At 38.1% G+C, this 27,824-nt stretch overlaps 1 protein-coding gene across 50 annotated transcripts in view; it reads left to right on the forward strand.

Annotated features, from left to right (window-relative positions):
• TTN (titin) overlaps positions 1-27,824 on the forward strand; it is a 273,051-nt gene that overhangs the window by 145,984 nt on the left and 99,243 nt on the right. For 40 of the 50 annotated variants that reach the window (XM_070070523.1, XM_070070550.1, XM_070070540.1 and 37 more), the window contains 38 exons: positions 38-121; positions 215-298; positions 432-515; positions 649-732; positions 864-947; positions 1,081-1,158; positions 1,558-1,641; positions 2,490-2,603; positions 2,856-2,933; positions 3,139-3,216; positions 3,426-3,509; positions 4,903-4,986; positions 5,213-5,293; positions 6,154-6,228; positions 6,640-6,753; positions 8,016-8,084; positions 10,202-10,282; positions 11,169-11,243; positions 11,840-11,932; positions 12,362-12,424; positions 13,421-13,510; positions 15,568-15,615; positions 16,171-16,575; positions 16,730-17,008; positions 17,254-17,529; positions 17,666-17,805; positions 18,109-18,235; positions 18,329-18,592; positions 19,168-19,434; positions 19,557-19,820; positions 19,908-20,047; positions 20,197-20,323; positions 20,448-20,714; positions 20,815-21,081; positions 21,895-22,161; positions 22,254-22,393; positions 22,819-22,945; positions 23,724-23,866. In XM_070070523.1, coding sequence (XP_069926624.1) covers positions 38-121; positions 215-298; positions 432-515; positions 649-732; positions 864-947; positions 1,081-1,158; positions 1,558-1,641; positions 2,490-2,603; positions 2,856-2,933; positions 3,139-3,216; positions 3,426-3,509; positions 4,903-4,986; positions 5,213-5,293; positions 6,154-6,228; positions 6,640-6,753; positions 8,016-8,084; positions 10,202-10,282; positions 11,169-11,243; positions 11,840-11,932; positions 12,362-12,424; positions 13,421-13,510; positions 15,568-15,615; positions 16,171-16,575; positions 16,730-17,008; positions 17,254-17,529; positions 17,666-17,805; positions 18,109-18,235; positions 18,329-18,592; positions 19,168-19,434; positions 19,557-19,820; positions 19,908-20,047; positions 20,197-20,323; positions 20,448-20,714; positions 20,815-21,081; positions 21,895-22,161; positions 22,254-22,393; positions 22,819-22,945; positions 23,724-23,866 — 5,309 coding nt within the window. The remainder of the gene's footprint in view (positions 1-37; positions 122-214; positions 299-431; positions 516-648; positions 733-863; positions 948-1,080; positions 1,159-1,557; positions 1,642-2,489; positions 2,604-2,855; positions 2,934-3,138; positions 3,217-3,425; positions 3,510-4,902; positions 4,987-5,212; positions 5,294-6,153; positions 6,229-6,639; positions 6,754-8,015; positions 8,085-10,201; positions 10,283-11,168; positions 11,244-11,839; positions 11,933-12,361; positions 12,425-13,420; positions 13,511-15,567; positions 15,616-16,170; positions 16,576-16,729; positions 17,009-17,253; positions 17,530-17,665; positions 17,806-18,108; positions 18,236-18,328; positions 18,593-19,167; positions 19,435-19,556; positions 19,821-19,907; positions 20,048-20,196; positions 20,324-20,447; positions 20,715-20,814; positions 21,082-21,894; positions 22,162-22,253; positions 22,394-22,818; positions 22,946-23,723; positions 23,867-27,824) is intronic. The other 10 variants (XM_070070524.1, XM_070070577.1, XM_070070554.1 and 7 more) reach the window with 8 other exon arrangements.

Raw genomic sequence — 27,824 nt, forward strand, 5'->3', positions numbered from 1 at the left:
ACAAGTGTTCACTGCAACTTCACTAATATCTTTTAAGCACCTGAGCCCCCCAAAGAGGTTGTTCCTGAAAAGAAGGTGACAGTGGTGCCTCCGAAAAAGCCGGAAGCCCCACCTGCTAAAGGTAGCCGCTACTGTGTTTGATACTGCTGCTCTGTTTGATGCTGGCCATTTGTCTCCACTCTGTCTAATCATGAAAATACTAATATCTTTAAAGTACTTGAGGTGCCAAAGGCAGCTGTCCCAGAAAAGAAGGTGCCTGAAGCCATTCCCCCCAAACCAGAAAGTCCTCCTCCCGAAGGTAATTTTGAAACTATTCCAACTAGTATTCTTAAAAAGATAAACTCTGTCCGTGGTGTTGCAGTATTCTTTTTGCAAAACGTTTCTTGCATGTTAGTCAGCTGTAGCACTAAAATGAGCTGCTGTTTTTAAAGTGTATGAGGAGCCGGAGGAAGTTGTACTGGAAGAGCCGCCGGCTGAAGCTGTGGAAGAGCCAGAGCCCGTGGAGCCCCCCAAAGGTACTGGGCAGGCTGCCGGGACACCCGCCAACCTCCCCGACTCTTGCCCTGCCAATCCTGGATGTGACAGGCTTTCTGTCTTGTTGCTCGTTCATTTGCATGGCTTCTAACCCACACATTCTAATGTGTTTAGTGTCTGTGCCACCTAAGAAACCCGTCCCAGAAAAGAAAGTACCTGCTGTCATTGCCAAAAAACCTGAGCCACCTGCAGTGAAAGGTATTTCTCCCCGCCATTACCTTCCAACAGAAAAATGTCCATCTTTAAAATAGTGCGTTCCACTGCTCTACTTAATGCTCTCCATATGTTCTTAATACCATGAGTTTAAAAACTACTAATATCTTTTAAAGTGCCTGAGGTGCCCAAGGAAGTTGTTCCTGAAAAGAAAGTGCCTCCTGCAGTTCCCAAAAAGCCAGAAGCTCCACCTGCTAAAGGTACATGCCTCTGCCCACCCTTTGATGGAGGTGGGTACAGCCTCCAACTCTTAAAAAGTGTTTTGTTCCACATACACGTGATGAATGTTTACTGGTGATTGTTCATAATGTTAAAATACTAATATCTTTAAAGTGCCTGAAGCTCCAAAAGAAGTTGTTCCAGAAAAGAAAATAGCTGTTCCCAAAAAGCCAGAAGTCCCACCAGCCAAAGGTACCTATCACTAATTAGATTCTTCTGAAAGAATTCACTCTTGGTCTCAAAAGTCACCTGTTATCAAACTCTTGGTTTGCCAGTCTTTGTACATTTACAACTAAAAAACTGACATTCTGGACTTTATGTTTTTTGAAATGGCATCATTCATGTTTTAAAAAAAAAAAAAAGAGTGCATTTATACAAGCTTTGGAAGAGTTTAGTGACGGAGTTTTATGATTCTTATTGGGTCACATTTTCCTCCCTACTTTGGGAATCCAAAGACAGATCCACGCCTTTAGTGTGGATTTTGGTTTTGGATCTGTTCCTGGGTAATTTGAACAAGATTTGAAGTAGATTGATTTAAATGTCACATACTTCATAACCACTCAAAAGTAAAACTAACTACTATGTTTAAAGTGCCAGAGGTGCCAAAGAAACCTGTCATAGAAGAGAAACCGGTCATTCCTGTTCCCAAGAAAGTGGAGTCTCCTCCCCCTGAAGGTACTTGGGGTTTGATTGATGAGCTTGCCACCAGGCGACTATTTCTCATTAAAAGTTGGTTCTTCCTTCTTAACTCCTTATCTCTTGGTCATTCTCTACCTCTTATTTGTCTTACTTCATTGTTCTAAATTAGCTCTAGTCTCAAATCTAGTTTGGGTTATAAATTATTGGTATCTACTAGGTCATAGTACACTATATTAAACAACATTGCTTTTGCCTTTTTAAATTAAATATGTATTTTATTTTCAAATATGTGAAAGGCAAAGAGAGAAAGTGAGAGAAAGAGAAAGGGAAAGAAGGAAGGAGGGAGGGAGGGAGATATATTCTAACTTCTGGTTCACTCTCCCAAATGCCTGAAACAGGTTGGGCTGGGCCAGGCCAAATCCAGGAGCCCAGAACTCCATACAGGTCTCCTACAGGGTTGGCAGGGTTCTGAATATTTGAGCCATTACCTGCTGCCTCCCGGAATGCATTAAGTAGGAAATTGGTTGAGAAGCAGAGGTGCAAGGACTCAAACCAGCACTTTAATGTGGGAAGTGGGCATCCCAAGTGGTGGCCCAACCCACTGTGCCATAACACCCACCTGAACAAGGTTTTGCTGATGTACAAGAAAGCCATATGGGAGAACTAATGACTATAAATGACATTAAATACCAGGAAATCTTTCCAAGCATTGAAATCAATTGACACAGAAGAAATAATTGCAAGATAGATGTCATCTTAAAAATAAGAGAAGATACTAATTGAGACCAGAGAAGAAATCAGTGTAAATATTTACTACTTAGTGTTTCACATATTTTGGAATATTCTTCCATACTTTGAAATAAAATCAACTAATATCTTTAAAGTATATGAAGAACCCGAGGAAGTTGTTCCCGAAGAAGAGCCCGAGGAAGTTGTTCCTGAAGAAGAGCCAATTCCTGTTGCAGAAGAGGAGGAACCAGAGGCTCCACCTCCAGCAGGTACAGGGCAGGATCCTCTGCATGGGAAAATGGGATACATGGATGTTTAGGTCTGTTACAAACCTTAGTGACGGTGTGTGTCTTCTGTCTCCTTGCTTGAAAGCTAACTTCATTGGCAAGAGTAAAAGTTATCTGCACACAGCAAACTTTTACAATGCATATACCAAAGAAATACATGGGGTCTTTCAAAAATTAATTTGTGGTCATTAAACTTGTAATCATCTGACTCTAAAAGAAATTCCTATCGTTCAGTGCCTGAAGAGCCTAAAAAGATCGTCCCAGAGAAGAAGGTTCCTGTCATCAAAAAGCCAGAAGCTCCACCTCCTAAAGGTACTCGGGTTAAAGTAAATAAATATGTGCCCCATTCTTCTGTGCCATCTCTAATTTACACTCCTTCCTTGTTGTGTCTTGTGCTGTATTGTGTGTTTGTTAGCTGTTATGTATGTGTTACGGCATCAAACAGACTTGTAGAATCAGTGTGTACGTATTACATCTTGCAATTTCTTCTTACTAAATGCTACTAATATCTTTAAAGTACCTGAGATGCCAAAGAAAGTTGTTCCAGTGAAGAAGACCCCAATTGTTAAGAAGCCAGAAACCCCAGAAGCTAAAGGTATTCATGTTGTCAACATCATAATTTTTTAAGATATACTGCTACCTTGAAGTGAAATCCAATCATTTGTCCTTATGATTAATACTTAAGGACAAAAATTTCATTTTATTGCCATTATCTTTAGTGCTACTCCATTAATCATAGATTTTTACTAACATTTTAAAGTAATTTTAAATCCTCTTTTTAAAACAAAACTAATATCTTCAAAGTGCCTGAGGTGCCCAAGAAACTTGTTCCAGTAAAGAAAGAACCAGTGCCTGTTACCAAAAAGCCGGAAGTCCTGCCAGAAAAAGGTACTTACCAAAAGAAAAGCATTCACAGTTTTGAATACTACTTAGGCATTTTAATAATTCTTGGAGAAAAAATACTGAATATGACTTTATACAAAACCACATTTCACAGAGAAAAGGGAGACATAGAGCAAAGAGAGAAAAAGTAACAGAAAAGCAAGAGGGGGAAAAATGTGATTCAGTTGTGCTGTGATAAATTCCATGGTGACAGGTGGTAAAAAGGACCTCCTCAGTGTGGAGAAAAGCTCATTTCAGCATATTGTGCTAAGTGGGTCAGAAAATATAAGATCTGGTCCTGTCTTCACACAACTTAAGTCTTGTGAGAAGACAGAAAAAGAGTATAACATAGACATAACATAGGCAAGATGTGATAGTGTCTTACAAAGTGTATACAAGGATACACAGAACAAGGAAAGTTTCATGTCACATAAAGACATGGAAATCTGTGTGGAAAAGTATGATTTTAAATGTTGATGGATTTTGACATGTGGAGATTGAGGGAATGGTATCCTAGGCAGAGGGAGCATTAGGAAGTTCAAGGATTGTCAAGTAAACTTAATTTGAATATGGATTGGTTGCAGAGTATCTTGACAGACAATGCCAGAGACAGATGGGGATCATGTTTTGATTTTATTTGAATGCCAATATAGGGTTTGTACTTTATTCTGCTGGCAATAGAAAACTTCAGATGTTTTGAAGTAGTTGTACACATTAAGAGGATTTGAGTTTTAGAAAGAAACCTGTCGGCAGTTTAAGCTATGGAAGGCCGTGATAATAGTAAAGAAACATTCTAATGATTTAAGTCATTATGAGTTAGACTAGAGCAGTGACAGTAGAAATGCATGAGAGGATTCAATGAGAGAGATTAGTTTGGCATTTGACTATTATCAAACAATTAGAGAAATTAAGGAGCCAAGATGATTGTAGAGGTTGAAGCTAGATGGCCAAGAAAAACAATTAATTAATTGAGTCCCTGACGATATTAGAAAAAAGGTGTTGAATATAGTTTCCACTTTTCAGTTAAGCAAGTGAAAATGTGCATTAGGAGCTTAGGAAAGAGATCAGGCCCAGAGATGTAGATCTCCAAGGCATCCACATGAGAGTGAGACCTGAGTGCCTGGGACTGATGACTCACACACACACAGAGCAATAATTGTAGTCTGCAAGTTAGACCAGTGGAGAATTGTCCACCAAGAGGACACAGAGAATGAGAAGCAAATGAAGAAGGGCAAGAATATTCCTGTGTGAAATGGAGATGTCCAAAAGGGTGCCGTGCTCAGAAGCTGTTTTCCTCAGGATGCCTTGAACCCTTCTGCCTGTATTCTTTGCCTGCTCATTGCAGAATCTTGCATGTCTTCTAAATTCTTAATAGTTAACAAAATCAATATCTTTCAAGTGCCAGAGGTGCCCAAGGAAATCGTCCCAGAAAAGAAAGTGTCTGTTCCAATCCGTGAAGAGCCAGAAGCTACACCTGCTCCAGGTACACAGCTGCTTTATAAATCTTGGATAGACAGCAACCATCTCCATCATGCAGCGACTGAAGATGGAGCCCACATACTTGCCTGTTGCCTCATACACTGAAATTCAGTGTCTGGGGGACACTTGAAAGTGTGTTGTAGAATGTGATTAAGTTGATAAGTTGCAGCTTGGTAGTTGCAGCATTCTATTCTGGATACAATCTAAAATAAAACACTGTGTTTTTTAAGTTGAAGAGGCTCCTGAGGAACTAATATACGAAGAAAGAGCATCCATAACCATTGGTAGAAAAGAGGCTCCCCCTGTTGAAGGTATAACAATATATATGTATACATATATGTATGTATGTATTTATACAGAGAGAGTGAGAAATAAAAAATTTTTACCCTCAAAAACTCCTGTTAGAAATACAAGGTGCTTATAAAGTGACATTTCTTCTTAAAATTATACACAAAGGCCTTCTACCATATGTGTTACTGCTTTACTTTTTCAAATAGTTATACTTCTGTTGAATTAGAGTCTTTAATTTGATTATGTTTTTGATTTATCTTATTTATTTGATAGAGTTACTGAGAGAGGTAGAGAGAGAGAGGTCTTCCATTCACTGGCTCACCCCCAAAATGGCCACAATGGCAGGAGCTCAGCTGATCTGACACCAGGAACCAGGAGCTTCTTCCAGGTCTTCCCATGTGGGTGCAGGGGCCCAAGGCCTGTGCAGCTTTTCCAAGCACATTAGCAGGGAGCTGGATTGGAAGTGGAGGAGCCGGGACTCGAATTGGTGCCCATATGGAATGTTGGCCCTGCAGGCTGGGGCTTTAACCCACTGTGCCACAGCACCAGCTCCAATTTGATTATTCTTGATAATAGCCTTAAATTTCAGAAGGTACATCTTAATGAAGCAAAATTAAAATGACTGAAGTGAATCCTCAAATGATAACCCAATACCAAATCTTAATAATCATCTCAGTTGCCATCAACATACATCAGATACACTATTGTTAATACGATGTTCAAGTATAAGAAAATAGAAATCTTCTCTTTCTCTGTACAAGTGACTTTGTTCGAATTGTATATTTGTGTGACTGTAATCTTTGCGTTTATGTGAAATTTGCATGAGTCTTTATGAAGAACTTCATTACAATCTTATGTCCTTTATCAACATTCTTTAAAGAACGTGTAATTGAAAAGTATATTGAACCTGAAGAACCTGAGCCTGAACCACAACCAGAAGAAATACCAGTAAAAGGTATTCAGTTAACTAGACTTAAATCTTCATCATCATATTCTTACTCTTCAAGTGTATCTGGTTTATGTTGCTGTTCATATGTAGTAGTAGGTCTCTTTGCAACTGCGTGTAAGATATTGTTTTGAATGTGCATCTCATTCTTTTGTTTCTGTGTTGTTATTACTATTTGTGTCATGTGAAATGTGGCTTCTCTGGATGCTTCCTTTGTTGTTTTCATTAATGTCTTGGCTGTATTTCTTGTCACCTGTGTATAGTGTTGGTATTTTATGTTTTATGTTGGGCACTATTATGTATCAAAAAAGCAAACATTTTGCTCCAAAATTATATTTAAATTTCTACAGAATATACTATATATACACACATGTTAGAAAACATATATAAGTACTAACACTCCTGAAATACTCTTTCAAGAACCTGAACCTGAAAAGAAGGTTGTTGAGAAACCAAAACTCAAACCAAGACCCCCAGCTCCTGCTCCTCCTCCACCCAAGGAAGATGTGAAAGAGAAAATATTCCAGCTTAAAGGTATAAAATGTTAAAGTCTTATTAACTTGTTTCAGACTTCTGTTCAACCATCAGAGATGGTGCTTGCCCAAAGTACATTGCTTTTGGAAGTGTGCACTTCCAGACACAGTTATGCTGTGCGAATTGCATAGAGAGTGTGCTTTCGGCTGTCCCAGGAGCCCTGGCTGCCTTGTCAAGCTATGCCTGCTGCCCTAAACATCAGAAAGTGTATTGCTAGTATCTTCCTGGACATCTGGATGCAGGAACTATCCAACTAATTTTCCTATGCGGAATAGGGAAAAGGGATTTTCAGATTTCAAATCCCAGTTGCTATGCGTATCTTTAGGTGTATGAGTGTGAATGTATAAGGAATATTTGCAAGATATTTTTAATATTTCAGTAACTAATTTATACCAAAGCCAAACTTCTGTCCTTAAAAAATTGTTTGCTTGTGAATATATTTAAGTGATGTATTTATGTGTCCAATAGTTTATAAGTGCTCATGTACCATGACAGAAAAGTACACGATCAACCTGTCACTGCTTGCACACATTTTTTTTTCAACTTAATAAAAATCTAGGGCATTTTGTGGTGTAACCAGAAAGAATGGTGATGAGTACATTTAAAATCCAGAACTTCTCTATTGTTAAACTCCATTCTTTTTTTTTCTTTGAATTGATATATTACTTAGTTTTAAAATAACAACATCATTAAAAGCTAAAATAAACTGGCAAAAACTAATTCTTCTGTTTAACAAGAAATTATCTTATTTGTGATGTGACAAGATTTCCCAGTCTCAAAGAATCTAGGCTCAACCTTAGATAAGCACCTCTCCTATAATTACCTACACATCTACAAAGTCAGATTCTTCAAAAGGAAAACATTGCTTGTTGTGATTCCAACCCTCCTGGGTTTTAGGCCAAACAATGGAAAGGTAGAGACCTCTTAAAAGCTCACTAGTTTCTTTATTTATACTCCATGAGGACACATACTTAAATGTTTCCCTTAATGTAAAATTTATGCTCAAAGGAAAATGTCTTCTTCCTGGGGAGAACACAATTGCTCTTCTTTCTTAGCCAGTCTTAGTTTACGATTCAACATTGCAGTTAAACTGCAAACTGTGGTTTGGAAGCTTCTTGTATGCTCTTTGGTGGCTGTTCTTGGCTGTTCTTGATGCTTTCTGGTTATAAACAAAGCTTGGTTTTGATTTGTGGAGTAAAATACTAATCAATTGCTTCGGATTATATATACAAATAATACAAGTAAGATCATATTCTTTAAAGCTGTTTCAAGAAAGAAAGTTCCTGAAAAACCAGAGGTCCCAGAAAAAGTGGAGCTTACACCTCTGAAAGGTATTTCAAAGGCTAGAAAATGTTTTTGTATGTAATATCTGTTCATCTGATTCATTGCTCTTTCTGTCTTCATAAAAATGTTCTTGCCATCTTTTTAATGATCAGAGTAGTCTCCTTCATTTTTTGTATTTTTTGTGGCTTTTATGGTCCTGGCTCATGAGTGTGGCTTCCATTGTCTCCATCAATTTCTTTCATTATATGGATACATATTATTCAGCTTTGTCTTACTCCATTTGCCTTCTTGCATTTTCCTAAACTTAAACATCGAAAATTTCCTGATTAGCTGAGGGTGATTAAAAAGAAAGACATCTTCGGTTAAAATGTTGAGTGGTGGAAAGCTTGGAAATTTTACCAGGATGTCAGCGTTTTGCCCAGTGTTACAAGTGTTACGTGTTAAGTCATGTCCTCATTCACCTGTTTAGGTGACTTCTAGGGATTTCTTCTCGCTGATATAAAGACACTCTCTAAATTGGACAGCTTTTACATTTCAGGAAAATTTTCATTATCACTACCATCACGTCTCAAAATTCACAATTTGTTTTTCTTTAAATAGCATTTTCCCTATTTTAAAATTAGACCTGAAGGAAAAGTAAATGCAATCTAAAAGTGTAGAAAACACCTGTTTAAAAACGTTTCAAGTAACTTTAGTGCTTAATCATATTCTATATAAGTAATCCACACTTCCAGAGACTCTGTCTTGCTTACCCTGGAAGCTGGAGAAAAATCCCTCACTGGAATATATACTGCCTGATTCATAAAATGGAGATTATAAATAAATAAATAAATAACACTAGACTGAAATATAATCACTTTTAAAATGACAGCTACAATTGTGTGTTCTGCCTGAGTCTCAAAATCAATAAGATCTTAAAAATAAAATAATAATATCTATGGAAAAACAAATGCACAAATATATTTTTTACTATGTCCATTACATGAGAGCAAATGTATATTATGTCATCATGGCATACATTGATTACATGCATGGTCTTGTGAGTTTCCATCAACAAAAACAGTTACACATTAAGAGTAGGGGTAAGTCTAAAATAGTATTGAAGTGCAACACAATTTTATCATGAATAAAAAAAGTTTATGTTTAACTGTGAAATATTTACTTAAAATGCTTACAGTAAAAATTATTGTTAAAATGAGATACATATTTACCTTTTATATATTTAAATTTTGAAGTAAGCTTTCTCACTTAAAAAATAATGAATTGCAAATGTCTTGTTTAAAACACCAAATGGAAAGTTCATAGAAATATATAGGAAACTCAGATTTCAACCGAATAAAGAAATCGGGTACAGGGTACAAAAAAAAATGCTTTAAATTAGATTTTAATTGATGTTAGCAGAGAAATAATGTGGTCCAGTAATTAGTGAGTGCATTTTGTCCCCATTCAAATCCATGATGGCTGTAAAAACAGTAAAAGGCTGCTCTAGAACTGATATCATCCACCCTGCTTGGTTGTCACTGTAGACACAGAAGAAAATGCAGAATTTCTGTGGCAAAGGCTTCACTATTCATGAAAATGAGCTTCTAATGTTAACTTTGAAATTCTATCCTTCTATAATTTTAAGTAAATATTATTTGTAAATGAAAAGAGACCTTGAAAAAGGATATTTTTGTTCTGTTTAGAAAGTGAAATAAGGCCTTTCCCTCAACAAGGTCACAAACCAGATCTTTTGGTTTTCCTAGAATGGAGATCAAATGATGGCATTAACACTTGCCAAGGTCATGTGTGATGTATATAGTGATCAATAAGATACCAGAGTAGATGTAGGCAATCTACAATCGCATACTGTGGCAATGATGCTGTCAGGAACCCTGTAATTTGATGAAAGAATCAGAAAATCAATACAGAATATCTTCTTCACTCATTTAGTATCAATATATTTTTCTGCAGTTAATTGAATTTAGTCACAAGGTTTTATAGTTGTTTGCAGAAGTAATAACTTGAAATGTATTACTTACTATTCAATTCTGAAAAATTTCTGTGTAACAAAAAAAGTCACTCAATGCAATATAGTTAACTAATTTTGAGAGTTTTTTTTTTCTTGTTGGAATCCCATTTTTATATTAATTCACTTCAAAATTTGAAATCATATTCTTTTAAGTGCCTGGAGGTGAAAAGAAAGTTCGCAAATTACTTCCTGAACCTAAACCTCAACCAAAGGAAGAAGTTGTTCTGAAAAGTGGTATAGTATTTTCTACCATTCTATCAGTGTACAGCATATTTAAAAGAAAACTTACTTGAAAGCTTACACAATGTTTCTGTCCCTTGCTTTTCTTTGAGTTGGAATTCTTACTTATCAACATTTGTTTGTAGCTTCATTGAAAATATAAGAAGCTACCATTTCCAAATAATTTAAAAACCAAGACAGAAATTTTGTGAGCATTCATAGTATTTGGAAGTTTACAATGTTAATATACATAACCAGACTGATAAAATTCTAAACTAACAACAATGACCATGACTGTCAATATTCATAACCAAATTGCGTGGTAAAATACACTAAGCATATTAAATACTTCACACAAAACTATGTAAGCCTAAATTCAGTATTCAGTTTTAAAGAGTGACATAGGATCACCACACTAATAAATAACACTTTTAAAAGACTGAGCGTTTCTGTCCTACTAATAAAACATTAAAAAATTAGAAGCAATATAACCAACAAAGAAACAATTGCTAACATTGTGTTTGGATAGAATTACTGATTTCTAGCCTATATTTCTTTAGATATCTCCTTTTAAATGTCCTACTTCTCATTTAAATACTCCTCATTTATTGGAACATTGAATTATTATTAGAATTTGTTACAATTCAAATTATTCATTTTGTATTTGTGCCATTTCTGTCAAACAGTTACATTATAGTTATCTAGTAACTCTGGGTACTATTTGAATTAACAACAACTGATGTTTTTTTAAAGTCAGTAAAGCATAAATGCTAATTTCTCAGAGTCCTGCTTCCGCATGCTTTTTTGTTTTCCTTGCTTTGTACATTATTTGTATTCATCAAGCTTTTTCAACATCTTCATTAGTTTGTTTGTTTACATATAAACCTTTTTGTCTTTTAAGTTTTAAGAAAGAGACCTGAAGAAGAAGAACCTAAAGTAGAACCTAAAAAACTAGAAAAAATTAAAAAACCTGCAGGTAGGAACCTCACTGACAGCTGTGAAACTCTCTTTTAACAAAGTGGACATTTAACAAAAGGTTTATCTTGTAAACATGAATGAGTTAAATAGAAACATAGCTTCATATCTCATCTGTGGTGCAGTCTGTGTTTTCCATTGTCTGCTTTTTGTTGCGGCATTTTTCTAGCAACTCCCAAATCCACTCATGTATTTGTCTGCATTCATTATTGTTACTTTGCCAGTCTTCTAGTGGATTTGACAAAAGTAATCGGGTTGGCTGCAGAATATCTTCATGAGAGGGTGAAGAGATTTGATTCATAAAATATGAGGGCTTTTAAGTGGGTCAGTTTTTCTCTGAGCCTGTACCCAAATACTGTAACTACTGGGACAATTTATAGAGAGTCTGAGTGCTGATGGGGATAACCAGAGGCAAATGGGTGGGATAAAAGAAAAATAAATTGAGACAGTCACAAGAGAAATTAATTAATAAAAATATAATTGTTTTTAAAAGCCATCAATTAGGCTTTTGAAAAAGAATATCATAATGTATTTCTGATGAGTTTATTTCTGTGTATTCAGATCTTAACATTAGAAAATAATCTTGTTATCTTAAAGCACCAGAGCCACCTCCAAAAGCTGTGGAAGAAGTTGAAGTACCCCCAGCTACTGTTGAGAAAAAGGAAAGGAAAATTCCGGAACCAACAAAAGGTATAAACCTAGGTGTTTTTCTTAGTTGTCCCTAAAAATGCAAATATGTATCATTTAAAATATTGTACTGGCATCTGGATTTGAATTAGGCTTAATCTAATCATCACATAGAGCTTGATTTTTCTCTGGCATTTTACTTTCCTGTGCACTTGGCTAATGATCATCTATATGTTAAATAAATTACTAGAAAAAAATCTTCATAGGCAATGAGATGGCTAACAACACTGAAATAAAGGAGATTGCCTTACTGTACTTTCTAAATATTTTATTTAAACCAAAAAATAAATTTAGATCAGATATTTAATTTGAAAACTGTATGTGTAAGCCCTAATATGTTCCAGGATATGTGAAGTCTGCTTAATTTTCTATTTGAGTTTGTGAAAAAATTGGGAAATACTGTGATAAACTCATTGTTGTACATTATTTCAGTGCCTGAAATTAAGCCAGCAATACCTCTCCCTGGTCCTGAACCCAAAGTAAAGCCTGAGGCAGGTAAGCAAACTGATCCTCAGTGTCAACACCATACTGCTTCACACGTCACACAAAACAGGTGAAAGCCAACAGGTATCCAATGACTTCTAACGTCTCAATGTGCTTAAGGTATTATTTTCTGAAAAAAAAAAGTTATTTAAAATCATATCAAAAGGCAAACAGGCCACCAAATAGGGGTTCAGGCAATGACAGAAGGGTGCATTAATAAAATGGATGTAATAACAATAGATAGAATTAAAAGGGAGAGAAGATTCCAACATGAGAAGCAGTCCACACAGCAGACTCATAGAATGGCAAATGCCCTAAACAGCACTCTGACCTCAGAATCAGCCCTTAATGCATTTCTGTCAGGCTGAAAAGCCCATGAGAGCATTTCAGGCATGGAAAGCCAAGACACTGTGGCAAAAAATGATTTACATGAAGGATCTCTGTGAGTGAGACCCCAGTGGAAAGAAGGGGCCAACCAGGAAGGATGTACTTTTCTCTGAAGGAAAGAAAGAACTTCTACTTTGATTATGGCCCTGTCTAAATACTGATGGAGTTTGTGGTCTCAGAAGGCTTCCATAGCCCTGTCAGTTCATGTCAAGAGCCTTGGGTGATCACTGACGTCATAAATAAGAGTGTCAATTGTTAACAACAGGAGCCACTGTGCACTTACTCCCCATATAGGACCTCTGTCCTTAATGAGTTATACTATGAGAATTAACTGTAAACTTGTTTTCAAAAAAGTACTTTATAATTTGTGTGTCTGTATGGGTGCAAACTGTTGAAATCTTTACTTGATATAGAGTTGGTCTTCTGTATATAAGGTTAATTAAAAATGAATCTTAATGAAGACTGGGATGGGAGAGGAAGTAGGAGGTGGTCCAGGAGTGGGGGTGGGAGGGGGGTAGTGGGGGAATAACTGCTATATTCCTAAAGCTGTACCTATGAAATTTGTATTCATTAAATAAAAGCTTTCTTAAAAAATAAAATGAAATGGACATCTCTCAACAGAGGTGAAAACAATCAAACCTCCTCCAGTGGAGCCCGCCCCGACTCCCATTGCTGCCCCAGTCACAGCACCAGTGGTTGGAAAGAAAACAGGTATTTGTCCTATACTTTCCTTTTGCTAGTTTGCCTTAGTGGCTTACTAAAAGAGCTCAAACATCATTAAAATTCAAGTCTTGTTTATGTCAAAACATAGGCATCATTTCAACTGGGGGTTGTTTATGATGAATTTTTTAAAGATTTATTTATTATTTGAAAAGCAGAATTAGAGACAGGGAGAGACAGAGACAAAGAGAGATCTTCCATCCACTAGTTCATACTCCAGATGGCCACACCAATCAGGTCTGGGCCAGGCTGAAGCCAGAAGCCTGTAGCATCATCCAGGTCTCCCAAATGGGTGTCAGGGGCCCAAACACTTGGGCCATCTTCTGCTGCTTTTTCCAAACCATTAGCGGGCAGCTGGAGCAAAGTGGAGCAGTGACATAGGACACAGCCTGGTGCCTATATGGGACGTTGGCATCACGGGCAGTGGCTTTACCCGCTGCACCACAGTGCCAGCCCCTATGATGCATTCTTACGTTTTCTTCATCCGATGTACTTAATTCACCTTCAGACGCATATTGTGCTTTGACTGGAATGCATTTCTCTGCAGTGCACTGTTCCTTTCATATGCTTTGAGATCAAGTAATGAGTATGTTTAGGGCTGATGAAAACTAAGGAGCCAAACAAACACCTCTAAGGACATACAGAGAGGAGTCTCGTACAGTTTCAAAATTCCCTCATGCTCTAAGGAATCATTGCTTTTGAAGACCTCACATTGAGATAATGAAAAGGTTCTAGAAATGGATGGAATTGTGGTTGCACAACAGTATAAATTTACTTAATGCAACTGAATTATACAGTTAAAAGTAGCTAAAGTGGTAAAGTTAACATCAGGTATATTTTAAAGCAATAAGAAAGAAAAAAGACTATGTAATTCAGACTTTAAATTTATGTAAGGATTTAGACCAATAATAATTTTCTTAAATGTATTAACTTAATGAATGATATAGCTATCTCAAGTCCAAACTTGAGATATTTATTAGGTATATACAAGCTACTTAATAATTTATCCCCTAGGAGATAATTTCAAAGCTAAACATGAAATTATGTATAATTATTATTAATAAATATTCACCTTGACTACTTGATCTCTTGCTAATATCTTTAAATTTTATTTAAAATTATTTAGAAATAAATATTTAAATTATTTCAATATATAAGTGTAATTATTACACATTTATGTATTTATTATATTGTAGATTATATTAAATTATTTAGAAAAATGTTTACTTAAAACTATCTCAGAATAGTAGGTTTTTCCTCTTGTTCAATGACATGAAAAATATACTATGTTCTTTTTAATATTTAATCACTGATGATTATGATTTGGGCACAAATTGTACTTTTAATCATTTACAGTGTCCATGCAGTACCTTTAAAAAGGTGCCCAACTGCCATGGGGCTGACCCTGTACCTGTACAATTAAAGTCGTCCTCACTCATCCCCAGTCTGAAGCTGAGGAAGTTGTTCTATGATTTGTACTCTCCCTGCATTTGTAATTGACGTAAACTCTGAATGGAGAGGCTTTCTTGTTCCTGCCTCAGTTCACTGTCTGTGCAGGGAAATTTTCAAAGGACCCATACGTGTGTGGCACATGGACCCTGTCTTTGTCCTTAGTGTTAAGTCCTTGACTTACTTATGTAATCCATAAACAAAGAGAAAGGCTTTTGGTAACTTCTGGCCCACTTCCCTTTTTCTTACACTGATTCTTATTAACAGAACTGTTTCTTTGGTTCACATAACCAACGCACACACAAAGAGCTAAGATACCTGACTTGCTCATCCCCGAAGGGCAGCAGCAAGCCTTCCAGAAATGGCAGTCAATAAAGGCACTTGCTGAAAGAACTTTTTAAACCTGAATTTATTGGCAATATATCTTGGTCATGTCAATCTCAAAGTATGCCTTCTTGAATATAGTCAAAGTATTTTCCCAGAAGTTATATAAATGCATTAGAGTATATAATAAAGAGCATCACTCACCCTGCATGGTTTACTGATAAACATGAAGTAAGTCTGAAACTGTTTAAATGCTGAGTTTTCTTTTATTTTAGAAGCCAAACCTAAGGAGGAGGCTGCCAAGCCAAAAGGCCCAATCAAAGGTAAGATTCATTCCCTTTGTACCTGTATTGTAGCCTTTTGTTCTATGAATTCCTAAACTCTATATTCAAGGGGAAAACTTCTTCAAATTTTGTAACAGTATTTGTTTCTGATTGATTCTGCTAAAATGCACATGACTTTTGGTATTTTAAATAATCCACGTCCTGTATTTCAAATAATCCACTTATTGTATTAGCAGGTATTATAGATATAAGCAATTTTATGTTAGTATAATGAACCCATAAGCTCTTAACTTCATTTTTCACATGCATGATACTTCTATGCAGACAAAATAATTAGCAATTAACCTTGATGTTTCATACTTAGGATTAAAACTTGAGAAAATGACGCCCATTTCCTATTTATGGATTCCTTGTACCTTCTCAATTTCCTGTCCGAAACAAGGCAGACTACAAATGACCCTTGGGTTACCTGGCCATTAACTTTCTGGTCCTGTCTCCTAACTGCTTCACAGCTCCCTTTATCCACAGAGTATCCAGATAGGTACTTTCGGTCTCCTGTGGAGATAGTAAATCAGCTTTCATTTTACTTGGAAGTAGGTGTAGCCAAAAAGACTCCTTCACCAATAGAAGCTGAAAGGAAAAAGTTACGGCCTGGAAGTGGTGGAGAGAAGCCTCCCGATGAAGCCCCATTCACCTACCAGCTGAAGGCTGTGCCACTGAAGTTCGTGAAAGAGATCAAAGACATCGTGTTGAAGGAAGCAGAGTCCGTGGGCTCCTCTGCCATCTTTGAATGCTTGGTCTCCCCCTCCACTGCCATTACAACCTGGATGAAAGACGGTAGCAACATCCGCGAGAGCCCAAAGCACAGGTTCATCGCAGACGGGAAAGACAGAAAGCTGCATATCATCGACGTCCAACTCTCCGATGCCGGCGAATATACCTGTGTTCTACGTTTGGGAAATAAAGAAAAGACTTCCACAGCAAAACTTATTGTAGAAGGTAATTTCCAGTTTCTGAATGTGTTCTCTGTTAAACTTCCACGTAATACACCTGCCTAGCAATCAGTCATAAAGCCTCTTCTTACTAAGTTTTATTTCATCGGAAATAGCACATGTACTGAAATATGTACTGTAATCCCCACCCACCCCCACAGAACTTCCTGTGCGTTTTGTAAAAACGCTCGAAGAGGAAGTCACAGTGGTCAAAGGACAGCCACTGTACTTGAGCTGTGAGTTGAACAAAGAGCGTGACGTGGTCTGGAGAAAGGACGGGAAGATTGTGGTGGAGAAGCCTGGCAAGATTGTGCCAGGGGTCATTGGCTTGATGCGGGCCCTGACCATCAACGATGCAGACGACATGGATGCCGGGACCTACACAGTTACCGTGGAAAATGCCAACAACCTGGAATGTTCCTCTTGCGTGAAAGTAGTAGGTTAGTACTTTGCCAGGACATTACATTCTGCTTAGTAAATGCAAGAAAGAACTTTGTTTCCCATTGTTTGAATATCAGAAGTCTTGGAACTTATCTAAGAGAGAGAGTACCAGTATAACGTAGCAGATTAATTATGTCCAGTTTTCATTTTTGTTCTACTTCTGAAATTTACTGCAGAAATAATTCATATTACTTACATTACTTACCTAGCTCATAATCATTTTTCTGGCTTCATTTCCATGCAGAGGTCATTAGAGAATGGCTGGTGAAACCTATCCGAGATCAGCACGTGAAACCCAAGGGCACAGCCATTTTTGCTTGTGATATAGCCAAAGATACACCAAACATCAAGTGGTTCAAGGGATACGATGAAATCCCCATGGAACCCAATGAAAAGACTGAGATATTGAAGGATGGGAATCATCTCTACCTCAAGATTAAGAATGCTACACCAGAAGATATAGATGAATATGCGGTGGAGATTGAAGGGAAGAGATACCCTGCAAAGCTCACACTTGGAGGTATAAAAATCTTACCTTTTATTCTGAAAGATGAGGTTTGTGTGTGCAAAATGTGAAACAACACACACAAAACACAACAGCAAAGCATTGTCACCTTGCTTAAAGCATTATGTTTCTTTATCCCTGCCTTATACAGAGCGTGAAGTTGAACTGCTTAAACCAATAGAGGATGTTACCATTTATGAGAAAGAAAGTGCAAGCTTCGATGCAGAAATTTCCGAGGCAGATGTTCCTGGACAATGGAAACTGAAGGGAGAACTTCTAAGGCCCTCACCTGTGAGTAATGTCCCACATCATTAGTTATGTAAGATAGCTGCACTAGGACTTCATGGTTAATACTCAGATTTTGTTTAATACTGATAGATTTCATATCAGGCTCCTAAAATCTCAAAAAGGGAAGGAATTCGATGCATTACTTGTGAACAACTTACACAACCGGCATAAAATACTAAAGGGATGCTTTTGCTTAATTTTTTAAATTAGTAGCAATTTTTAAAACTATAGCAACTTGTATCTGAAACTATTCTCCTTTAAGGAATTTATTCCAAACAAATGCTCACTTAACCTACTGTTTTTCAGACTTGCGAGATCAAAGCAGAAGGTGGAAAACGCTTCTTGACTTTGCACAAAGTCAAACTGGACCAGGCTGGCGAAGTCCTGTACCAGGCTCTTAATGCAGTGACAACGGCCATTCTGACCGTGAAAGGTACTGGGCTTTCAGAACTCATGGAGCGGGCTCAACTTCGCCCTGTGTCCTCCTGCATCCTGAAAAGCCTCGTTTTTAATGTTTGATTTTCAGAAATCGAACTGGACTTTGCTGTGCCTCTGAAGGATGTCACCGTTCCAGAAAAGCGACAAGCCCGATTTGAATGTGTCCTCACCAGGGAGGCCCACGTGATCTGGTCTAAAGGACCCGACATAATCAAGGCATCTGACAAATTTGATATCATTGCCGATGGAAAGAAGCACATTCTTGTTATCAATGACTCTCGCTTTGCTGATGAAGGAGTCTACACTGCTGAGGTGGAGGGCAAGAAGACCTCAGCCCAGTTATTTGTTACAGGTAAGAGCTGACAAGATCTGACCTGATACCCCTATATGGCCACACACATGGCAGGCATTTGGCATAGAGGTTAGGATGCCCGTTTTCCATTAACAGAGTATCTTGGTTCAAGTCCCAGCTCTGTTGTTGGTTCCAGCTTCCTGCTACTGCAGACCCTGGGAGGGAGCAGGTGATAGCTGAAGTAGTTGAGTCCCTGCCACCAGTGTGGGAGATTTGGATTGAGTTTTCAGGTCCAGCTCCAGGTGTTGGACTTTGGGGAGTGAACCCGTGGATAGGATTGAAGTCTATCTCTGTCTCTCTCTCCCTTCCTATCTCCCCTCCCCAAAGGAAAAGAAAAAAATCTCAAATTTTAAAAACTAAAAGTGGCCATCCACACTACTGTTTCACTTTCACAGTGTCACCAATCCCAACCCCAGCCCCCTCAAAGAATAACCCTTAAGTTTCTAAAATGGAAAATAGGGTCCATTTGAAAAGGTGCCATATAAAACGTGTCCTTTTTACCTAGGCTGATTAGAATGGACGTGGTGTGAGGGTAAGTTGTCTTTCTGAAACTATTGTCCATATTTGCATTGCAGGCATAAGACTGAAATTCATATCACCTCTTGAAGATCAAACAGTGAAAGAAGGTGAAACAGCAACTTTTGTCTGTGAACTTTCTCATGAAAAGATGCACGTATCCTGGTTTAAAAACGATGTCAAACTCCACACAAGCAGAACGGTACTCATGTCTTCTGAGGGCAAGACTTACAAACTGGAAATGAAAGAAGTGACACTGGATGATATATCTCAAATCAGAGCTCAAGTCAAGGACCTGAGCTCCACCGCACAGCTAAAGGTCTTAGGTAAATGTGGCCAGCTGAACGGAAGAGGCGGGTGGTGGTGCCTGTGTGACAGCCTGCCACTGTGTAATAAGCTTTCGTTCTCACACATTGCTAATTGTACACCTGCCAAATGTGTTTTATAGAGGCCGATCCCTATTTCACTGTGAAATTACACGACAAAACTGGAGTCGAGAAGGATGAGATCATTCTCAAGTGTGAAGTGAGCAAAGACGTGCCAGTGAAATGGTTCAAAGATGGTGAAGAGATTGTACCCTCACCCAAACATTCCATCAAGACAGACGGCCTGCGCCGCATCTTAAAGATCAAAAAGGCAGAACTCAAAGACAAAGGCGAATACGTGTGTGACTGTGGCACAGACAAGACCAAAGCCAACGTCACCATTGAGGGTGAGTGGCTCAGAAGCGTGGATCTTACTTACCTGAACCTGTAGTCTGCTTGTTCGGTCCTATAATGAAACTTTGTTTTCTGTTCAGCTCGACTCATAAAAGTGGAGAAGCCTCTGTACGGAGTAGAGTTGTTTGTCGGTGAAACAGCCCGCTTTGAAATTGAACTTTCTGAACCAGATGTCCATGGCCAGTGGAAATTAAAAGGAGAGCCTTTGACTGCTTCCCCTGTGAGTCAAGATTTAGCTGATCATACAGGAGAGGGGTTGCTTGGTTGTGTAGAGTTAAAAAAAGAATGTGAAATTTCCCCATGGTTTGCAGGCATGACCATTTATGTAAATGATCCTCTTTCTTTCCTTCTAACCCTCCCTGCAAACAGGACTGTGAAATCATCGAGGATGGCAAGAAGCACATCCTGGTCCTTTATAACTGTCAGCTGGATATGTCTGGAGAAGTTTCCTTCCAGGCCGCCAATGCGAAATCTGCAGCCAATCTCAAAGTGAAAGGTACGCTCTGCCTGCCAACCCCCTCTTTGTATTGTCTTTTAAGATGCTCTTGGCGGACCTTGAACGGACGCAGAGTCCTGAGTGTGAAGGTGTTCTGACTTCACCGCTGGTCCTCCTCTTTCAGAATTGCCGCTGATCTTCATCACACCTCTCAGCGATGTTAAAGTCTTTGAGAAGGATGAGGCGAAATTTGAGTGTGAGGTATCCAGGGAGCCGAAAACATTCCGTTGGCTAAAAGGCACCCAGGAAATTGCAAGTGATGACAAATTTGAGCTGATAAAGGATGGCACTAGGCATTCAATGATAATCAAGTCAGCTGCTTTTGAAGATGAAGCAAAATACATGTTTGAAGCTGAAGATAAGCGCACAAGTGGCAAACTCATCATTGAAGGTAAATATTTTCATCAGCTGGGCCATGCTGAAAATGATTCTCTTTTGCTTTTTTTCCTCCTTCAAGTGCTGGAATTCATGAATTGTCTTTTTATTATCAGGAATCCGGCTGAAATTCCTCACCCCTCTCAAGGATGTAACAGCCAAAGAGAGGGAGAGTGCCGTGTTCACTGTGGAGTTGTCCCATGATAACATCCCGGTTAGCTGGTTCAAGAATGACCAGCGCCTGCACACCAGCAAGCGGGTCTCCATGCACGACGAAGGGAAAACTCATTCGATCACCTTCAAAGACCTGTCCATTGATGACACCTCCCAGATTAGAGTGGAAGCGATGGGGATAAGCTCAGAAGCTAAACTCACTGTCCTTGGTAGGTGCTTCCATTCCAAGCAGCAGAAATTGTGGGATGTCTGTTAGATAAAGCAGTCTTCTAATGATCTTGGAATGAATGCAGCCCTGACCCTTAAGAAATCATCACATACATTATCAGGCATATTCCTAAGTTGTCTTTTATCTAAAAATATGAGGACTTTAGAGTAATGAAGATTTTAGGTTAGGCCTACAAAATAGCTAGTTAAAATTAGAATTTAAGCTATTCATTATTGATTAATCATTGATCCCTGTAATATTTAAAATAGGAATATGTTTTGTTTCCTCACTTTATCAAAATTAGTTTAAAGAAGTTTTTTTTTAAGTTTCTTATAACAGAGGATAACATAGAACGTATTAAAAAAAAGCCTCACTTTCTAGGCTCCTTAATATCAAGAAAATTAAATATGAAATCTAACATTTATAGATACTATTAAAGGTAAACTGTTAAGAAAAAATAACAGCAATCTGAAAGCTTAAAGGTAATCTAGGCATAATAGGGATGCCAAAAAGTTGGAAATTTAGCCAAATAATGAGTGAATATATTATTTGAAGCTAAATTTCATATTATATTTTAAAATAGTTAATAAAATACCTCCAAGCATAGTATAGATGCTTTTGATCTTGATAGATCCCATGCACTGATATCCTTTCTCATATTAAGAGAAATTTGGAACACAAGCATGTTAAATGATTGACACGTGCACAGTTAAGTATATACCCGGCAGTCTGTGAGCTGCCTGTTAAGCTTTCTAAGAGAGTGTCGTTTCACTGCGGGGTTCATGAAGGTTTTTCACTTATGCTTTACCTGCAGAGGGAGATCCATACTTTACAGGAAAACTGCAAGATTACACCGCTGTGGAGAAGGATGAAGTGATTCTTCAGTGTGAAATTAGCAAAGCGGACGCACCAGTGAAATGGTTTAAGGACGGCAAGGAACTAAAGCCATCCAAAAATGTTGTTATCAAGGCAGATGGCAAGAAACGCATGCTCATCCTAAAGAAAGCCTTGAAATCGGATATCGGACAGTATACCTGTGACTGTGGCACGGATCAGACCTCAGGAAAGCTCAACATTGAAGGTGAGGACGATTCCATGCATTTCGCTCTTGAAGCTGTTGGGAATTCGTTCTGCCAGAGGCTGACTGTGCACGCTGGCCCTTCATCTTGGCAGATCGGGAGATTAAAATGGTGCGACCCCTGCACAGTGTGGAGGTGATCGAGACCGAGACGGCCCGCTTTGAAACTGAAATCTCGGAAGAGGATATCCATGCCAACTGGAAACTCAAGGGAGAGGCATTACTCCAAACACCTGTAAGGCTATTTCTGAGCTTGTCAACACCATGAGGTGCTGTATGAAATACGAAAGGACAGGCGAAAAGTCAGATGCATGCTGGGCATTTAAAACATGCTATCAGGTTCCCTGGCAGACCTCAATCCAAAGAAAAATAGTAGGGTCTACAAGTGGGCTTGAGACATGCACATGTCCATTATTTTTGAGCCAGCATAATGGGTAAAAGGTTGTAGTTACTCCATAATGCTGTGAGTTTGTTCAGGATTATATAGCTAGAATAAATATTACTTTCCTGGCATTATTTATAAGCATTGTTACACAGAAAAAAAAAAGGAACTCAATATTATGTAGTTTCTTCACCCTTGTAGCATTCCTTTAAGACAGACTGTTCTTAAAGCATAAAAGACCATTATTTCCTAGAAGATGCGTTCTCTTTTTGATACAGGATTGTGAGATTAAAGAAGAAGGCAAAATACACTTCCTCGTTTTGCACAACTGCCGTCTGGATCAGACTGGTGGGGTGGATTTCCAGGCCGCCAACGTTAAATCTAGTGCCCACCTCCGAGTTAAGCGTAAGCATTATGTGTTTTTGCTGAAAATTAAACGTATGCTTTTAATGGGAATAAAACTAATTGACATCAACTAGAAAATATTGCTAACATACAAAACCCAGCTTTCTTGTATTTACTTCATTGCTATCCTAATGTTCAAATTCTGAAGTTTTAGAAACTTCATTGACTTTGCCATTAGAACAGAAGAAAATAAGCAAATCAGATTTTCTGATTCTGTAATCCTTTCATTCAAAATCGATATGCATACAGTCAGACTCTAACTCAGAAACTGCAAAGACCAGTGCCTCAAGTGGCCATATCACCACAGCACCATGAAGACCAACCTTGCTGTGTGGGCACTTCAGATTCAGGAAGAGAGGCAGGGAATATTAAGCTAACGTTTTTGGAAGGTGCAAAGTGTTTGATGGATGTGGACAGGCTATGTGACTGAGGGCCCCCTGTCCTCTCCCAATCAGCGTCTTAGTTATTTTGGAAGTCGCATGCCTTATGTAGCAAGGGGAACTTGACGCCTGGCCGAGGGACAGATGCAGTGCAGATTTCTTGCTGACCTTGTACATTGAGCAAGGGGGCCCCTACAAATAGCGGCTCCCCAGCCACTAGCTCCCTCCCCTTCTCAGCACCATGGGGCCACGTTCACAGGAGAGCTAACACAGCGGCCAGTTCCCTTGCTCCTCCCTTCTTGAAGAAAGCAAACATGGAGGTTCACAACTAAGTCTGCATTCACTCTGTTGGAATTACAAAATGAGTAACTCAAGGCTGTTCCTTTCCTCTCGCAAAGCACGAGTCATCGGTCTTCTGCGGCCTCTGAAGGACGTCACCGTGACGGCAGGGGAGACTGCCACCTTTGACTGCGAGCTCTCCTATGAGGACATCCCAGTGGAATGGTACCTCAAAGGGAAGAAGCTCGAGCCCAGCGACAAGGTACAAAGCAGCCGGCAGCCTTGACCTGCACACTTCCGCTGGCTCTCCTCTTCCTCCTCCTCCTCCTCTCCTCTCTTCTCCTCTCCTCTCCTCTCCTCTCCTCTCCTCTCCTCTCCTCTCCTCTCCTCTCCTCTCCTCTCCCCTCCTCCCCTCTCTCTCTCTCCCTCTCTCTCTCTCTCCCCTCTCTCTCCCTCCTCTCTCCCCTCTCTCTCTCTCCCTCTCTCTCTCCTCTCTCTCTCCCTTCTCTCTCTCTCCCCTCTCTCCTCCTCCTCTCTCTCCCTCCTCTCTCTCTCCCCTCTCTCCCCCTCCTCTCTCTGCCTCCTCTCTCTCCCCTCACTCCTCTCTCTCCCCTCTCTCTCCCTCCTCTCTCTCTCTCTCCTCTCTCTTCTCTCTCTTCTCTCTCTCTCTCTCTCTCAGGTTCTCCCACCTGCACTTGCGTGTTCTTTATCTCTGCTCTTTCTCCTGGCCCCCTCTCCACCTTTTCCCTTCTCTGCCTTCCTCTGCCCTAATTTCTTCTGAAATCTCAAGGCGGATTTCTAACATTTTTGTTGGGTTTATTGATAATTTTATTGATAAATAGAAATTAAAATGTAAAGTTTGATCAAACTTGAGGGTTTTTTTTTTTTTTTTTTAAGAAAAGGCACAAGCCCATTACTTATCAATAAGAGTTTGTTTGCTTAGCCAGAATTCAGCAAAGAATAAGAAGGCTTTCTGCCTGGATGCTCTGCCAGTGGCACACATTAAATGTGAGACTGATTGTCTCCCTGCTATCTAGTGTTCTGCATATAAGGGGATTAAGAGCAGAAGATCGGAATTCCATTTCAGGCAGTTGATCAAGTAGCTGAGATACCTTCTGGGCAGCTTTGCTCTTCAAGCATTTCTCCAAGGCTATTTTTAACCCTCAAGGGCTTTGGGCTATGCAAGTTCTGGAATGCAAGTGGACTATTTAAAGTGTGCGGCTGATGGTACTGACAAGAAAGAAGGGTGTGGTGATTATCCATGGACATGAACAAATGCACGCTGAGAGGTTCTAGTAAAAAACCAGCACCCAGTGATACCTTTCACTAACAGTCTCTCTAAAATTTTACCCATAAGTAAAAGCTGACACAATTATATAGGTAGATGCAAAATATAATTTGCCTAAGTTAACCTATAGATTTTGCTCCCTAAAAATGATGTATATATTTGAAATATCTTGATAATTTACCATTAATTTTGAATTCTAGAAACAAGATTTGTAGAAAGTACTCAGCACTGGTTAGAAATAATGGATAGAACAGTACATTGTTTCAGGACATTTTTCCACAATTTTTGTTAAAAATGTGTGAATAATATTCATGATAAATCAAATGTTGACAATTTAAAAGACTATACTTAAAAGGGGGCTCAGTTTAATAACAACTCACAAAGTTGATTGAAGTATTAAAAAGCATTGCCTTTTAATACTTGAGCAACTGCTCTAAACAAACAAAAATAGCAGGGTGGTACAAAGTGAAAAAAAAGTGATTAAATGACAATTCAGTAACAGTCACGATAAAGTCTTCTAAAAATTTAACTGGGTGGTCAAGCTTGTCATACTTTAAAATATATTTTTTTCTTTTAAGTACAGTTTAGTTAATTTCATGTCTAAAGGCAAAGAATTGGTTGATTTTTCAAGATCCCTTCTAGATCTGTAACTACATGACTTGTATGTACAAATACTGCATAAAGGCAAATTATATTATTCCTTTACTACTAAATTGTCTTTTGGTCAATTTAAGAGATAGCTTAAATTAAAATATCAATCTCAGTTATAATGTAAAAACTATACTATTTTAAGTGCAGAGTCCTAAAGATTTCACTCACAATTTTTTACTAAAAAAATAAAAGTCTTTTTGTTACTAAATTGTTTTTTCTGGAGTTAGAAGGGATCAGCTTACTAAAATTCTGTAGGGCCCCTTGGTGTGTCTGCTGGCTTAGGAATTTTAATCCTCTTCTCTAGCCTCCCAAAATATATCATCCATTTAGGAACTTGCTCTTGCATTACTTAAATGTCCCCTTTCAAAAAGAATGTAAATCTAAACTGTGAAGTAGTATAATCATTTAGCTACATTTTACAGCCTCTGTTTAGATCAAATCTATCAGAACAAACTGTTTCTTGTCAATTTCACTTAGACCTTTAATCTTTATTTTGCAAAAATGTTTAGTCTCCAAAATGTTAACAGGAAATCAAACAAAAACAGTTTATGGGAAAAGGAAATGATAAAATTGTAGAAATGTTATGTTTCGTTACATTGTTTTTGGCCATCATTCCAAGAAACTCTGTCTTACATAGCCTTTGATAGTCTTGTCTTTAAACTTTAATAGTTTGATCACAGCATAATATAGCAATATACTTTTATTATAAGTTAGTACACTGTCCTTACATAATGCCCAATTAAATCTTCAGTGTTCACTTTTTGGCTTATTTTTATAAGCTATTTGCTTGTTTTTCCTTTTATAATAGTCAAGATATATTGTGTACAAGCTATTTATTGAGAACCATTGTGATCTGAATAATGTACTTGGTAATAGAGAATATTCTAGAGTAGCCTCAGAGGAGTTCAAGTGGTAAACAATGTTAATAGATAAGATATGCCTATAGATGAATTACAAACTGAGACACTTTTAAAAATATTCCTAAATTGCCAACCAAACTTTATATTCAAAATTTATGTTGAAACATCATTGATAACAAATTATCTCCTGTTCAAACCCTTTGTCTGTGAATTGATACCTGTGTTCCTAGGGCATATCTTAATTATTCTCTCATATCTGCTTATTTTTATTATACTTTTAACCATTCTCAACTATTAAGGTAATTATATGAATAACCATGCTCAAGACTTAATTAAGAAAATACCTTTAGTTGAAACTGTATTCTTGATTCTTTCCTTTATACCAACATAATAGATAGTTCCGCCAGTAGAAAAGTTTTTAAAAACATTCTCATTACTCCTAAGTCTAAATGAAGTCTTCAGTGGCTCAAAATCAGTCTCCATGGCGGGCAGTAGCTTCTTGGGAAGTTTGCTGATTCTCTTATCTTTACTCTCAGGATGACCTTATCTGTGGTACCCCTGACACCTGGTTTTCCCAGCACTGATGCCCAAATGCACAAAAAAGGGAAAGAGAGACACATCTTCATTTGCAGTTTTAAACAAAATTTAAAAATTGTGCCAATTATTTTAATCACGGGTTTGATTTGTTTATAAAATAAATTGAATTGCTAAAATTATTTTTAAAGATTTATCTACTTATTTGGAAAGCAGAGTGATGGTGGGGGGAACAGAAAGAAAGAGGGAGGGAGGGAGAGAATCTTCATCTGCTGTTTCACTCCCCAAATGGCTGCAAAGGCTGCACCTGGGCGAGGCTAAAACCAGGACCCAGGAACTCCACCTGGGTCTCCCACGGGTGGAAAAGGGGCCCAAACGCTCAGGCCATCATCAGCTGCTTTCCTGAGCACATTAGCAGAAAGCCAGATTAGAACTGAAGCAGCTAGAAATTGAACTGTTCCTCCAGTTTGGAATGCTGGTGCTGCAGGCAGCAGCTAAATCCCCCAAGCCACTATTCCAACCCCAAATTCCTAAATTATTGAGAAAAAGAGTTTAGGCCATGATTGAATGACAAGCCCCTTGCATTTAGAATACAAGGTTACTTTCAGCTTACTCTTTTTAGTAATCAATTTCTTTCATCCATTCATGACTTAGCTTTTCTAAGTTCTTTATATATGTAAACCAAGTAACAGAATGATTAAAACTATATATGTAAATATGTGTAAATAAGATCACAAATATAAACAGAAATTGACAGAGGTAATTTCAATGTAGAAGGTCACCTACTAGTTACCTACTATAATTATAAAATATTTTTGTTAAAGTTTCCAAATTATAAGCTAAAATAATTTTAAAATACATAAGTGATATATATATATGATTATAAA

Source organism: Oryctolagus cuniculus, chromosome 3 (assembly GCF_964237555.1).
Source record: "Oryctolagus cuniculus chromosome 3, mOryCun1.1, whole genome shotgun sequence".
In the NCBI taxonomy this organism is placed as follows: Eukaryota; Metazoa; Chordata; class Mammalia; order Lagomorpha; family Leporidae; genus Oryctolagus; species Oryctolagus cuniculus.